The 14,475-nt window shown below is 38.9% G+C and overlaps 1 protein-coding gene across 3 annotated transcripts in view; it reads right to left on the bottom strand.

The window, feature by feature from the left end:
• The window catches only part of LOC131074952 (3-oxoacyl-[acyl-carrier-protein] synthase II, chloroplastic), a 59,784-nt gene that overhangs the window by 17,038 nt on the left and 28,271 nt on the right, over positions 1-14,475 (bottom strand). For all 3 annotated transcript variants that reach the window (XM_058011697.2, XM_058011696.2, XM_058011698.2), the window contains 2 exons: positions 5,037-5,242; positions 4,407-4,610 (listed from right to left, as the gene is read on the bottom strand). In XM_058011697.2, the coding sequence (XP_057867680.2) occupies positions 4,407-4,610; positions 5,037-5,242 (410 nt within the window). The remainder of the gene's footprint in view (positions 1-4,406; positions 4,611-5,036; positions 5,243-14,475) is intronic.

Below are 14,475 nucleotides of genomic sequence, written 5' to 3'. Positions count from 1 at the left end.
AAGTGATTTAGAAGTGAAAAGAAAGATGCATTCCAGATTACCTTTAGATTTCATCAGGAAATGCAAAGTTTACAGAGTAGCCGATCAAGCTCAGGACAATGGCAGACATCTCCAGTCATCCTATGACAAAGAAGACAAAGCAGTGAAGATAGATTAGAATGAACCCGAGGTTTTCGACTTGAGAGCTTTGATGGCTCCTGTTTTATCATGTACTCGCAGATGGGTGGATGTACAACATCAGAAGTTGAGAGAACAGAATGTATCAATGACTTTTACTTTGGAGGCAAGGCCGGAAGAAGGAGAAGCTAGCGTGAGTGAGGACACTTCTCATCCTAGAGGTGCAAAGAGGAAAGAAAGACCTGAGAAAAGGGAATCTTCCAAGAGGAAGCAAGAGGCCAATCGAGATCGCCCATCAAGCACATCTTCTCGACATGGAAAGAAGGCAAGTCAAGCTGAAGGTCAAGAGAAGATAGTACCTGAGGTTGATGAATCTATGGAATCCATGGTGCAAAATGATAGGCCAGAGAAAGGACAGACACCTCCACATTCATCAAGTCAGTCTCCCCAAATTAATGAGCTACATGAAGATAAGAATGATGATGAGGCGACATCTCCTCTCCGAGAAGATGAACCACTACCTAAAGAAATACAAGTGAGAGAGACAAGATCCGCCATTCCAGATTGGTTGAAAGAGAGACTGACAAGGGTGATTGTGATTGAAGAAGACGAGGATGTAATTGACTTAGAGAGCCTTATAGGAAATTCTCAAGAAGTAACGGAGAAGAAGAAGGCCACAAAGATGTCCAAGGTGATAAGGGATGAGACAGGATCCAGGAAATTGCAGATAGCTACACCAGTGGTGGACAAGTATGAAGATGAAATCCTTGCAGATGAGTATGACGTAGAAACATTTGAGCTTGGTCCACTCACTACTGAACAGGCAATGGATGAGGCAACCGATTCATTTGAAGCACTTCAGGGCAAACTTAAGGAAGAAATGGAAAAGAATAAGAAGCTTGAGAGGGAATTCGGTGCTTGGAGAGGCTACTTTAGTCATCTCAATCAGCCCTTGAGATGTCAGGATCCAGCAGTATCTCCTGTGCAAGCACTTCCTCTTGAATCAGTTGGCGAAGCAGAAAGGGTCAAGAGCTTGGTTCAGCTTATGAGTTCTTGGATTGATAAATCCCACACGGTAGCTGTTGAATTTGCAACAAGAATGATGAAGACAATCCATCGAGCTATCCTGGTCCTTGAGATTGTCCACAATCTAATGATAACTGTAGCCGCTTTCGCTCACACTAGAGATGTTATCATTCCCGTTCTGCAAGTAATCAGGCAAACACCAAGGAAGATCCTAGCACAAGAAAAGATAATGGATGGACAAGCTCATAACCTACTTCAGTGGTCAACTCTACTCCAGATGAAAGAGGTTCTTTTCGAAGACATCAACACCAAATGCAGACAAGTTGAAGGCGTCATCCATCCAATTCAGGATAAGGTGTTTGAGGTGTTGTGTACCATTCTTGGCAAGCGGATCGGAGTTGAGACGGATGTGGATCTCCAAGAGTTGGAAGAGAGAGTCAAAGTCATCTTTTGCAAAGATGAGAATGTCATCACAGATGAGCAACGGGATCTAATGTTCACTACTATGCTCCTGATTGAGAAGATCAAAGAACTCGAACCTGGATGGGAAGCGGCTCTTCTCACTGCCTTTGACCAGGTCATTCACTTGGAAGAACGAATGAAGAATCTTCTTGAGATTCCTATTGTTGAGATTGAAGGAATTGTGTCCAGATTTGTTGCATATGCTAAGAAAGAGCATTGGAAAGGGAACAAGGTTCTAGAAGAAAGGTTGTTATAGGATGATGTGGCATCTTAATTCCTATTGGTCTATGTTTCCTCGACTTTTGTGCCAATTAAATATTTGGCTATGCATTTAATAATGTTCATCTAAAAGGGGAACTTTTTGTAACAAACCCTAATTAGGGTTTAGGTGTCAAAATCTCAGCCATTGATCTTCTTTTGATCTGGGCCGTTCATTGTAATTGAGGATGCTATATATACCCTCACTCATTTTCATTTTGTCATTAGATATTAGAGAGATAGATAATAGTTAGAGCTTTGGAGAGAAGAAAGTTATTTTGTAGCAAGATTGAGTAGTGAAGAAAGAATTTTGAACAATTGTTGTCCATTTGGCTTTGAGATCAATAAAATATTGAAGTTATGGTGTTTTATTGCAATTCTTGTGGCTATCTTCATTGTTGTTTATCTTCTTGAATCATTCTCAGTCGAAGTAGTATTTAAGTTGGAAGGACTAAGTGTTGTGCTTGATCTTTGGTGAGATTCACATTCCAAACCACTAGCTTCTTACTGATTGTAAGGACGCCTTGTGTGGTCAACTGGAAATATTGAGATTGCTTGAACCTTCAATCATTATTGAACTATTGATATGTATCTTTATGGTAGTATCTATTATTCTTGATGATTTGAAAATCACTAATCACCTTTGAAGATCGCATCAATTCCAGTAGAGTTGTAATTCATTGGCAATACTGAAATTGGTAGAATCTTACCAAGTCTAGCCTACATTGAGTCATTCTTAGGATTAGATTAGAGTTCATCTCTTGAAAACCCTATCTTTGCTATTTTTTGAGAACCTGTTAGCATTTAGGAAAATCCTGTTCCTGCAGATCGAAAGTACGTAAGGCCCCTTGAAGAAACAGCATTCACAACGACCACTGGTGCTTATCCACACATAGAGATCCTACAACGAAGAACCTTGAAGTCACCCTGATTGATCCTTTTCGCGATATCTTCAGCATTCAGAGGCTTTACTCAAGAGAGGATAAGGTACCATTTGGGTATTTTATTCTATGTTTGGTTGTGTACAAAATACACGTCAACAGGTTCCTTTATACATTTGTGGTGTAATTTTTAGGAGTTTGTATCTGTATGAAAGAGATGCAGTCTGTTTCCAAAGGAAGAACCAATATAGATTGATCATGAATGGAAAAGAGTAGCTCTTGAGCTCTCATCCTTTAAAGTCCAAGATTGCTTTGGCTAGTACCTCAAAAGAAAAATGGTTGAATAATGAAAGCAGAAGGTTTGTTTTCTTAGAGTTTGATGATGTAGCTCGTTGGTATCGAAAAGAGATTCATACATGCAAAGAGCAATAAATATGCACAAGATTATTTGGTAAAAGAAAGCAAGTGCACTTTGCACAAGAGGTTAAGAGCAAGTGCTCCATTTGGGTTAAGGGAAGAAAAGTTCCTCATTCTTAGTTCCAGTAGTTTTTGGGACCAAAAGTCTCCCTATGGAGAAGAGTGATCCAAAAAGCAGATCATTGCAGTGAGCCCATTGTGGTGCAGTTTTCACTAGCGTTCAGTTGATAAGTTCTGGAGGCTCAACAATAGAACAAAGTTTTGAATGTAGATTTGGTGAGTTTCATCAGTGGTATGACTATAATTTGTTTCGTATTGGCACTAGTTGAAAACAGTGCAAGCATGAATCCAAGTTAAAGTGCAAGCGACAAAAATGATCATTTTTCCTCCAGTTGCAAAATCTCTGGTTTCCAGAAGTGGCAATTACATAATCACCACAGTCAATGCACTGTATAGTCATAGTATATGCTACATCAAATGCACAGATGAAGCAGCAAAAGGGAATGTGTCACTGCAATTTCATTTTGGCAGAAGTGGCAAAAACATTTTGAGACAAACAATGATGTAGTTCAAAACATTTCACTTGGCTTTTTTGTATTTTTTGGATGTTTGGTCTTCCTTTTCTTGGTTTTGGGAGGTTGTTGGAGTCCATGTACAAGTGGCAAAGGACTAAAAAAGGATAAAGGTAAGAAAGTTGGAGTGTTGTAACCTTCATGTTTGTACTCTTGAGCATAAGTTGTAACAACAAATAAGTGTTCTTGGGTGTTGGGAATGTAGGTGTGTGGAAGCTTGAGTATGTGTAGTAGAGCCCTATATAAGCCCTTTGGTGCATGCACTTATAAAAAGACTGAAACACAGTGATGTGAGGAGTTATTGAGCTCACTATTGTGGAGATTTTACCTAGTTTGGGCTGTCCATGTTACTTGGTATGTTTGTAGTCAATTGTCCCATTATGTTCATGCTTCTCTTATCTATTATTGCTTTCTACTGTGCTTACTGGATATATGAAACATGTGTGTGTGTGTGTGTGTGTGTGTGTGTTAAACTCCATAATTAGTGTATAGAAGGGTATTATTGAAGGTGTTGTGAGTGAATTAGTGTCATATATCTGTAAGTTGGTGATCTATTGGAGTATAAATCCAGCCATTTATGGATCACCCATTGCATATATTTGAACAACAGAAACAATTGAATTGTCAGCAAGTTTTATTTGCTGAAAGAGAATAATATTTCTTAACAAATTACCTTCATTCCGCCCATGGCTGATCCAATCAGCACCCCACACATTGACTTGTCTAATTCTCTTATAACTTCTTCAGTCATTTCACCATCCGCCAAAGCTTTTTTACCAGCAGTGAGTAGGTAAAGCATAAATTGATCCATCCGTTTTGAAAATTTTGGTGAAACCAATCCATCTGTAGAAAATGACTTAATTTCACCAGCTATTTTCTACACAACAGTGACAGAACTTTTCAATCAATTGCTTAGGAAAATTACATTTAACTACTGGAGTAAGATAATCAAAAAATACAGCTAGTCTTGCACAGCTTTCTACACAAGACATCCACAATTACATCATATTAACAAAAAGTCTAGTTACTTTAAAAATAAAAATAATTTACATAATGCAAGATGTCTTATTAAGAGCAGACAAACTACACATCATAAACAAGCACAACTAACATGCACTCACAAAATAATGACTCGCACAGCAAGGCAATTAAATCAAATAAAAGATAACTAGTTAAAACACAGTGGAGTTCATGCCCTCGACGATACAAATAATGACTACTAAACATGAGAACAGACAAATCTGGGCAACTCAATCAATGTAACTTTCTATAAGCCAATTACAATAAAAATGGCAAAAATTACCGTTGGAAAGTCTGTACAATCAAATCTTTCAATACTAGTGATACCACTCTTCCCTTGAAGAAGATTGTCATAGAATGTATCTGGATCATGACCAAGACAAGTTGTGACACCCATTCCAGTTACGACAACCCTTCTTTGTTTGGTATCAGATTGTTGCTTGTTAGCAGCTTCCTTCACAGGTAGCACAGAAGCAGTCATAGCTTTGCCTGAAAGTAAAAGAAACTTTATGAATTGCTAAAGTTTCCAAATAGATCAGCAAAATAACAGCTCATACAACATCAAAGACACTCAATAAAAATGGTGCTAAACATAACCAACACAATAAGAAAAAGTGAAATTGAAGTTTAATTTCACTAATCTTTGGGAGTAGACTTAGTTGATGACACAAGTGTTGAAGATTCAAGAATTCTGCTGAGAGGAAAAAAAATATGAGTTAATTACAACTAAAATTGCTTATTCCATTAAGGTTTTGCATTACTAGCAAAATTGAAAATAGTTAACATAGGAGAGTAATGACAGCATAAAACTGTGGCACACAGAAGGCTCACAGATAAAAATGACACCAGGCATATTTAATATTAGTTCAATGGAAATCAGAATTCTTTTTACATTATATGAACAAAGAATTTACTCTGCCATGCTTTTTTTAAGTTTTTTTAACCTACTTTTCATGGTTTGCTCTGTCAAAAAGTAAATCTAAACTGTGAACACCATCACCATGCCTTCACATTCTGAAGATGATAAAATGGCTATGCCGGACACTTTAGGGATAGTTGTTAGTCCATTAATTGAGCATTACATGCAGGAGTAGAGTTAGAGGATACATAATGGTTTTACTATTTTTTGGAATCAATACATCATACACGTGTAATGCAACGAGACTACTGGATAGTTGACAAAATTAGTATTTTGAGGTGTAAACTTTCCATGTTATTCTCGATGAGTTAGTTAATGAGATATGCATGTTTCACCCCTAACAATGGAGACATTCACAAAGGGAATAAAACAGAGGATTTTACGGAACACCCCATCTAGTTTCAAAAAATAAACTTTGATTGAGTGTTCATCATGCTGAGAGGTGTAACTACAATGGCAGCAAACGGGTGCATTGTATTGGTGTGTGTTCACAAAATACCCTTAACATAAATTTTCTGTCTATTTACATGTCAATTAATAATTAGTATCTATCTTTATATATATAGTTTTTAAACTATAATTAGTATGTACTTTAAATATTTTAAAAATTTCTCACACCAATGTAAAAGACATCATTTAAATATTTAAATACCCTATATTTATATTGATTATTAATAATAATATTAATTTAGTTACATTATAATAAATTAATTATTAATTTAGTTACATTATAATAAATTAATTATTAATTATGCTTCAGCATCTTTTAGATAGATGTATTTAAGATTATTATACTAGTGGCAATGCTAGTTCCAAGGGGCAAGGTAGCTTTATTGGACACCCCTTGGGTTCTTGTGTACATAATCACCTGATTAAGTTGGGTCTTTAATCCAACAACAGGGCTAAGCCAATTGGCCTGGTCAAGGGGCTCAAAGTATTGATTTCCTTGGGCATTGAAAATCTTGAGGTCTTATTAATTCACGCATTATAATTGGAGCTCTGTCCGGAGTGACCTGCTAGGATTGGAAGCTTGCCTCCCTTCTTGAAGAAGGAAGAGCCCTCTCTACCTACTTTGGCCAACTTTCTTGGGCCCATATCTTCAAGGAAGGCAATTGAGCAAACTATTGGTTTTCCAACCCATACCTTAAAATTCTAGAAGGTTCACATAAAGACTAAGCTCAAGGAACAATGTCAGGTTGGACATTTAAATGGAACTCATGATCAATATGTAGATGGTTTAGGTCAATTGATGGGAATGGGAAACTCCCCTACATTTTTGGCTCTACTAGGCCAAGGAATGTATAAACAAAGATCTCACGCAACAATTAAAAAGAAATAAAAGAATAGAAAAATAGTATGGTCACGTGCTTACCCATGCACTAGCACAAGAATAATCCAAAATAGTGTCAGTAATTACCTTTTATGTTGTCTTACCTATCTTTTAGTCCAAGGACCTGTTGTGACCATTTCACACATCGCCCCATCAGAATGGGGACCCCCTCTTTTTCTTGGGTTTTTTGCTTTCCCTTAGTTAGTTTTTCTCTCTGCTTGCTAGGTTTTGAGTGAGTGAGTGGTTGCCTGGGCTGGCTAGATTAGGGCTAATCTCTGATAGCTCGTTTTAGGGTTTCTTTCAAGCTGAGTCTAGCCTAGTTTTGGGAGGTCATTAGTTGTCTGCTTGGAACCTTAAGTTTGCCTTAATGAAGTATTTCCTTTCAGGAGAATCAGGATGGTGAGATTGAAGAAGAGGGTGAATAGGTCTAAGGTCAGGGTAGGTCTAGTTTGATGGTTTTCTTGTTAGAGTCCTATTTTCTTCCAAGTCTGAGTCGATTGAGCAAAGTCAGTGGTCAGAGAGGGATGAAAGTGATGATTTCAGAAATTGATGAATGAATGCACTGGATGATGAATTAAGGAGTTTTGGAAGGAAATGATCAAGATTGTTGACTTTTGAGGCATAATTGAGAAAGTTGATACATTTTTCGCCTTGAAGAAGAGCTTTTAGGCTTTGAAATGATGAAAGCCAGTCTAGGATGAGATTTTCGCTCCCGACTCTTCCAAAGGGTCCAGAGCGAAATCTCCCTTTCTTGCCTCCCTTGGGCCCTGAAAACCCAGTTGGACCTTGCCTAGACCAAATTGGATGGAGAATTGTCTTGATAGTGAAAGAAGGAAGTTGATTTGATCAAGTTTGATGGAAAATGAAATGAACCAAGTTAAGGAACTAGCCAAGAGGATGAATTTCGCTCCTGACCCTTCCAAAGGGTCCAGAGCGAAATTCTTGAAAGCTCTCATTTTTACTTGGCTAAAGGCAGGATCTTGATGGGGATGCATGAAGAATGGTCTTTGTTTGCCTCTCAAAGAAAATTGGAGTTCAAAAGGTCAAAAATCAAGCTCAAAAAGTGATTTTCGCTCCTGACCCTTCCAAAGGGTCCAAAGCGAAAATCTTTGTAACTCACATTGCCCTCCCAATTTTGGCTAAGTGTTGGTTTCTGAGGCATGTTTGAGGATGAATTGATATGTTTTTGTCTGGAGATGGAGTTGATTGATTTTGGAGAACAAAATTTTGGCCTAAAGGAGAATTTCGCTCCTGACCCTTCCAAAGGGTCCAGAGCAAAATTCATCATGAACCTTGTTTGTTACCTTGAATGGACTAGAAACCTTGTTCCTAATATGGAAGATGATCTAATTTTGCCTTATGAGGTGGTTTGAAGTTTGAAAAGTGAGCAATCTAGCCTAGAATAAGATTTTCGCTCCTGACCCTTCCAAAGGGTCCAGAGCGAAATTCCTAAAAACTAATATTTTTGCATTGAAGAAGGTCAAGTTCTTGGTCTTTTATGGCATGAATGGAAGAGAAATAACTTGTCTTTGCCTCTTGAGGTTGTTTTGAATTGAAAAAATGAAGAATCTAGCCCAAAACAAGATTTTCGCTCCTGACCCTTCCAAAGGGTCCAGAGCGAAAATCTTCCTAAGATGCATTTCTTTCCTTGTTTGACTAAGATTTGGTGTCCAAGACATGATGAGAAGGAGAATGAACATGATCTAGCCTTTGAGAGTGTTTGGTAAAGTTGAAAATGAAGGATTTTAGCCAAGAATGAGAATTTCGCTCCTGACCCTTCCAAAGGGTCCAGAGCGAAATTCCTTACAAGCCTACCCTTTTGACCTTCCTGGGCTTGAAACCTTGTTCTAGGGCAATGAAGGATGAAATTCTACCTTGCAAAGAAGTTTCAAGTTGAAAAAATGATGATTTTTGGTCAAGAATGAGAATTTCGCTCCTGACCCTTCCAAAGGGTCCAGAGCGAATTTTCTCAAAACCTCTCTTTGCTATCAATTTTTTGCTAGATCAAGTGTGGGATAAGGTAAAATCAAGGAGAAGCTACCCCTAAGAGTGACTTTGAGTTGCTAGAAACCATGAAAGATGAAGGAATTGTGCCTAAAAATGATTTTCGCTCCTAACCCTTCCAAAGGGTCCAAAGCGAAAATCCTAAAAACCATCTTTTCTTCCAAAATTTGAGCAAAGCCAAGCTTGGACAAGGGTGCGAGAAGTCATTTGGATTGCCTTAGAATGGATTTTGGTCGCCAAGAATGCAAATTTTGAAGCCAAATGAGATTTTCGCTCCTGACCCTTCCAAAGGGTCTAGAGCGGAATTCTTAAGATCACCTTTTTCCTTGCAAATCAAGTCAAGATTTTGGTTTTTATACCCTGGAGAGGAGTGAGGCAAGATGTTCTAAGTCTTGGAGGTAATTTGAAGTTGAAAGGACGGTAAAATAGCCCTAAAACAAGATTTTCGCTCCTGACCCTTCCAAAGGGTCCAGAGCGAAAATCCTAAAATCACCTATTTTGCCTTGCAGAATCAAATCAAACTTGGATTGGATGAAAGAAGCGAACTATTTCCTAGCCTTGTGAGGTGGATTGAAGTTGAAATGATGAGAAATAAGCTACAAGCAAAGAAATTCGCTCCTGACCCTTCCAAAGGGTCCAGAGCAAAAAACCCTAAAAACACTTTTTCCTTCAAAACTTGAGTGAAACCAGGCCTAGACTACAGTGAAAGAAGCTATTTAGAGTGCCTTGGAAAGATGTTTCACTTTCAAAAATGTGGATTTTGAGCTCAAATGAGAAATTCGCTCCTGACCCTTCCAAAGGGTCCAGAGCGAAATTCTAGATAGGTCTTGTACCTGGCTAGGTTGTTAAGCAAAATTGACCTTTTTCGCCTTGTGAGGATCAAACCAATGCTAGCAAGTTGAGAAGTGGATTCAAACTGAAGGAATTTTGATGAATTGAAGTGAAGGAGATTGGAAATTTGACCTGAAAGGGGAATTTCGCTCCTGACCCTTCCAAAGGGTCCAGAGCGAAATTCCCAAAATGCAGTGTTTCCTTCAAAATATTGTTGAGCCAAGTCAGTGGTTGAGATGAATGGACCTTGGAGAATGCCTTAGAGAAGGTTGATGATCAAGCAAAGGTGAATTTTAGCCAGGAAAGGAAATTTCGCTCCTGACCCTTCCAAAGGGTCCAGAGCGAAATTCCCATTTGCACCTAATTTACCCATGTGAAAAGATAAAAATTGAAATCCTAGGCTTTGTTAGACCAAAACAAGCATATGCTCGCCTTCTGGAGGATTTTGAAGTGAAGAAAATGAGGTATTCAAGGCCTAGTCAAGAAAATCGCTCCTGACCCTTCCAAAGGGTCTAGGGTGAAATTCTTGAGAACACCTATTATTCACCTTGTTTGGGCTAAGTTGAAGGCAAGTTGCAAAATTATGATGGCAAGAGCATGGGAGATGGCAAATCTAGGTTGTAAGGATGTTGATTAATGAAGCAAACAAGCCTAGATAAAAAATTCAAGCAAGCCTCCTTGGAGAGACCTAAACTTTGAATATTTTAATGCCTAAGGAATGAAGATTCATCAAGCCTTAATCAAGCTTTAACATTCCCTAAGCTAGCCTATAGTCTTTCACCAAATTTGCCTATTACAACACATTTGGGAGACTAGGACAAATTCGCATGAATAAGGACATTTATAATTTAATTAATTAATTTCTAAGCCTTGAAATAAATGAAAAAATCCACCCTTAGCTTGGAAATTAATTTAAAAAATTAAAAAATTATGCTTGAGCGCTCAATATTCATTATTTTGCCTTTACAAGCAAGTCGGCCATCCTTTAAGAGGAATTTTATTTTATTTTATTTCCTATTTGCCAAGTCGGCCTTAAGGGAAATCAAGGTGAGCGCCCTATATAAAGAGAGGTGTGTTTTGAAATTTTAAATCATTCATTCATTTTCCCTTGTGTGAATTTGAGGAGCAGAACTAGTGGTGCGAAATTGAGCAGATTCAAGACAAATTTCCAGATCTTGAAGGTTGATTGAAAGCGAATTTTTGATTGAAGAGCTGGTTGAAGGTTAATTTCCAGATTTTGGAGGAAGCTTGAAGGTTAATTGAAGATTGAAGCCATCAAAGAGAAGACCAGAAATTCAAATCAAACATCCTTGTCCAGCAAATCCTCATCTTCCTTCTTTCATTTTTCAAGGTTGATAGCTAAAATTCAAGGAAGAGGTATGAATAATCAGAATTTTGAAAGTTCGTTCAAGATTTTAGTTTGATTTCCATAGCAATCCTTTGAAAATTTAAGTCTTGTGCAATCTGATTTCCATTCATAATTAATATTAATTTGAAAATTCGTAATTCTAGGATTTATCATATCGTTTTCAAATTAATATTTAGTTATTTCCTTGAAAGGTCTTAAATCCTATACCTTAAGATATTATGCTCAAACCCTAACTTTAAGCTTTTGTGTAGGTATCAAATGACGACCCCCAAGGCCGGAGGATCCACTACTCGACAGGCTCTCATCAAGGAGGATCAGAGGAATGACGAATTGGAAACCAGGATCGTGTCCAAGTGGAGCAATATCGGAGACACCAATTTAGGAAACTTCAATGTGAAGAAGTTTCGAGAAGCGCCCTACATCGGCAAGCCGTCACCTGTTGCAAAGAAGATAATTGAGAGTGGCATCATCAAGGCTGCAGGTTTCCCTCCCGCAGTCAAGTGTCATGAGTTGATGATCAAGTGTGCCCGGCACTATGATTCACACTCAAGGACGATCGTAGCCGAGGATGGAACTATCTTAGCCTATCTTTCGGAGGAAGCTATAAGTGAAGCCTTTCATCTCCCAGAACATAGAGACATGATCTACAAAAGTCTAGAAGGAGCTAGGTCTATCTATGAGGATGATCCTGATTCCTGCTTGAATTTCATTAACAAGAATTGGCTACTCAAGAGCAGACCTCGCCTGAATAAGATTCCCAATACACCGCACAGAATCGATTTCCAAGAAGAATTCAAGGATTTGATAACCTTGCTCAATCAGGTCACGGGTGCCTCTCAAGCTTTCTTCTTTGACAAGTGGATGTTCTTCTTCATACAACTGATCGTCCAAGGAAAAGGAATGCTCAATTGGGCTAGAATCATTAGCAACAGCCTGGACGTGCAGTTGAGAAGACTAAGGCCTACCAAGTCATTTCACATGAGTTCATATGTTATATATGCCTTGATCAGAGGCTTTGAGTATGCAGGACTACCTCACAGAGGAGTTGTTGGAAGAGGACCTGGAGAAATAAGAGCTTGTGATTCTTATGTTCAACTGCATCATCTGCCAAGGAGTGACTACAAGCTAGTCAATGAAACCTTCACGATGTATATCACCAAGACATTGCAAGGAGGGATTCACAATCGACTGTCTCTGGATGCACAGGAGCTCGTGAAGAAGCATGGTGCATGGTTCATTCAGTTTCCAAAATTCACATACATCAGAGTTCATGGATGTCCTTCGCCTCCCTACATGTTGCCGAGATATCCTACAGACAGGATAATACTACTTGAGGTGACTAGACAGTTGACAGCTTGTGCCAAGGCATCAAGACACAAGCATGGAAATGGAATTCTCGTACCCATCCTACTAGGTAACTCAGTTGAAGTGTGTCCTAATACTCAGGCCGCGGAAGATGCGGAGAAGGAACTATCTCTATATTCATTCACATCCTTTGCCTCAAGGGAGAATTTTGATCCTCATGGTTATATAGAAGAGACAGTCGGGAAGAAGTACAAACATGAGTTTCAAGTGGAAGACTTTTGGATAAATGTCCAGGATGATGTAGAGGTCAAAAGAAAAATGCATTCCAGGTTACCCTTGGATCTCATCAGGAAATGCAAAATTTATAGAGTAGCCGATCAAGCCCAGGACAGTGGTAGATACCTCCAATCATCCTATGAGAAGGAAAATAAAGAAGTGAAGGTAGATTGGAATGAGCCCGAGGTTTTAGACCTAAGAGCTTTGATGGCTCTCGTTTTATCTTGCACTCGCAGATGGGTGGACGTACAGCATCAAAAGTTGAAGGAGCGGAATGTATCTATGACATTCACCTTGGAAACAAGACTAGAAGAAGGAGAAGCAAGTGTGAGTGAGAATACTTCTCATTCCAAACGTTCAAAGAGGAAAGAAGGACCTGAGAAGAGAGAACCTTCCAAGAAGAAGCAGAAAATAAATCTTGATCGCCCACCAAGCACATCTTCTAGGCATGAAAAGGAAGCAAGTCAAGGAGAAGATCAGAGGCAGATAGTGTATGAAATTGATGAGTCTATGGAATCCATGGTACAGAATGATAAACAAGGAAAAGGACAGACGCCTCAGCATTCATCAAGTCAATCTCCCCAGGTTGGTGCTAATGAGCAACAAGAAGAAAAGAATGATGATGAAGCAACATCTCCTTTCCGGGAAGATAGACCTCTGCCTAAAGAAATACAAGTGAGGGAAAGGAGATCTACCATTCTGAATTGGCTAAAAGAGAGGTTGGCAAGGGTAGTTGTGGTTGAAGAGGAAGAACATGTATTTGACTTGGAAAGCCTTATAGGAAATTCTCATGAAGTAATAGAGAAGAAGAAGGCCACAAAGATGTCAAAGGTAATTAGAGATGAGACACGATCCAGAAAAGTGCAGATAGCTACACCAGTGGTGGACAAATATGAGGATGAGATTCTAGCAGAAGAATATGATCTAGAAACATTTGATCTTGGTCCACTTACCTCAGAGCATGCTATGGAAGAAGCAACTGATTCACTGAAAGCACTCAGAGACAAACTCAAAGAAGAAGTGGAAAGGAATAAGAAGCTCGAAAGAGAGGTAAGTGCTTGGAGGAATTATTTTAGCCATCTTAACCAACCTTTGAGACGACAAGATCCAGCAATATCTCCTTTGCATGCACTTCCTCTTGAATCAATAAGTGAGGCAGAGAGGGTGAAGAGCCTAGTCCAACTCATGAGTTCTTGGATTGATGAATCTTACAAGGTGGCCATGGAATTTGCAACAAGGATGATGAAGACAGTTCATCGAGCTATCCAGGTCCTTGAGATTATCCACAATCTAATGATAACTGTAGCTCCATTCACTCACGCTAGAGATGTTATCATCCCAGTCTTACAAGTGATAAGAGAAACACCAAGACGGATTCTAGCACAAGAAAATATAATGGATGGAGGAACCCATAGCCTCCTGCAGTGGTTAGCTCTGCTCCAGATGAAGGAAGTTCTTTTTGAAGACGTCAACACCAGATGCAGCCGAGTTGAAGGCACCATCCATCCAGTTCAAGACAAGGTGTTTGAGGTGTTGTGTACCATCCTTGACAGACGGATTGAGATCGAGACAGATGTGGACATCCAGGAGTTGGAAGACAGAATCAAGGTCATCTTTTGCAAGGAAGAGAACATCGTTACAGAAAGGCAGCGAGATCAAATGTATGCTACTATGTTCCTGATTGAGAA

Source organism: Cryptomeria japonica, chromosome 2 (assembly GCF_030272615.1).
Source record: "Cryptomeria japonica chromosome 2, Sugi_1.0, whole genome shotgun sequence".
In the NCBI taxonomy this organism is placed as follows: domain Eukaryota; kingdom Viridiplantae; phylum Streptophyta; class Pinopsida; order Cupressales; family Cupressaceae; genus Cryptomeria; species Cryptomeria japonica.
Note: the sequence above shows the minus strand (reverse complement) of the source record. Positions and strands in the feature narration are given on the sequence as shown.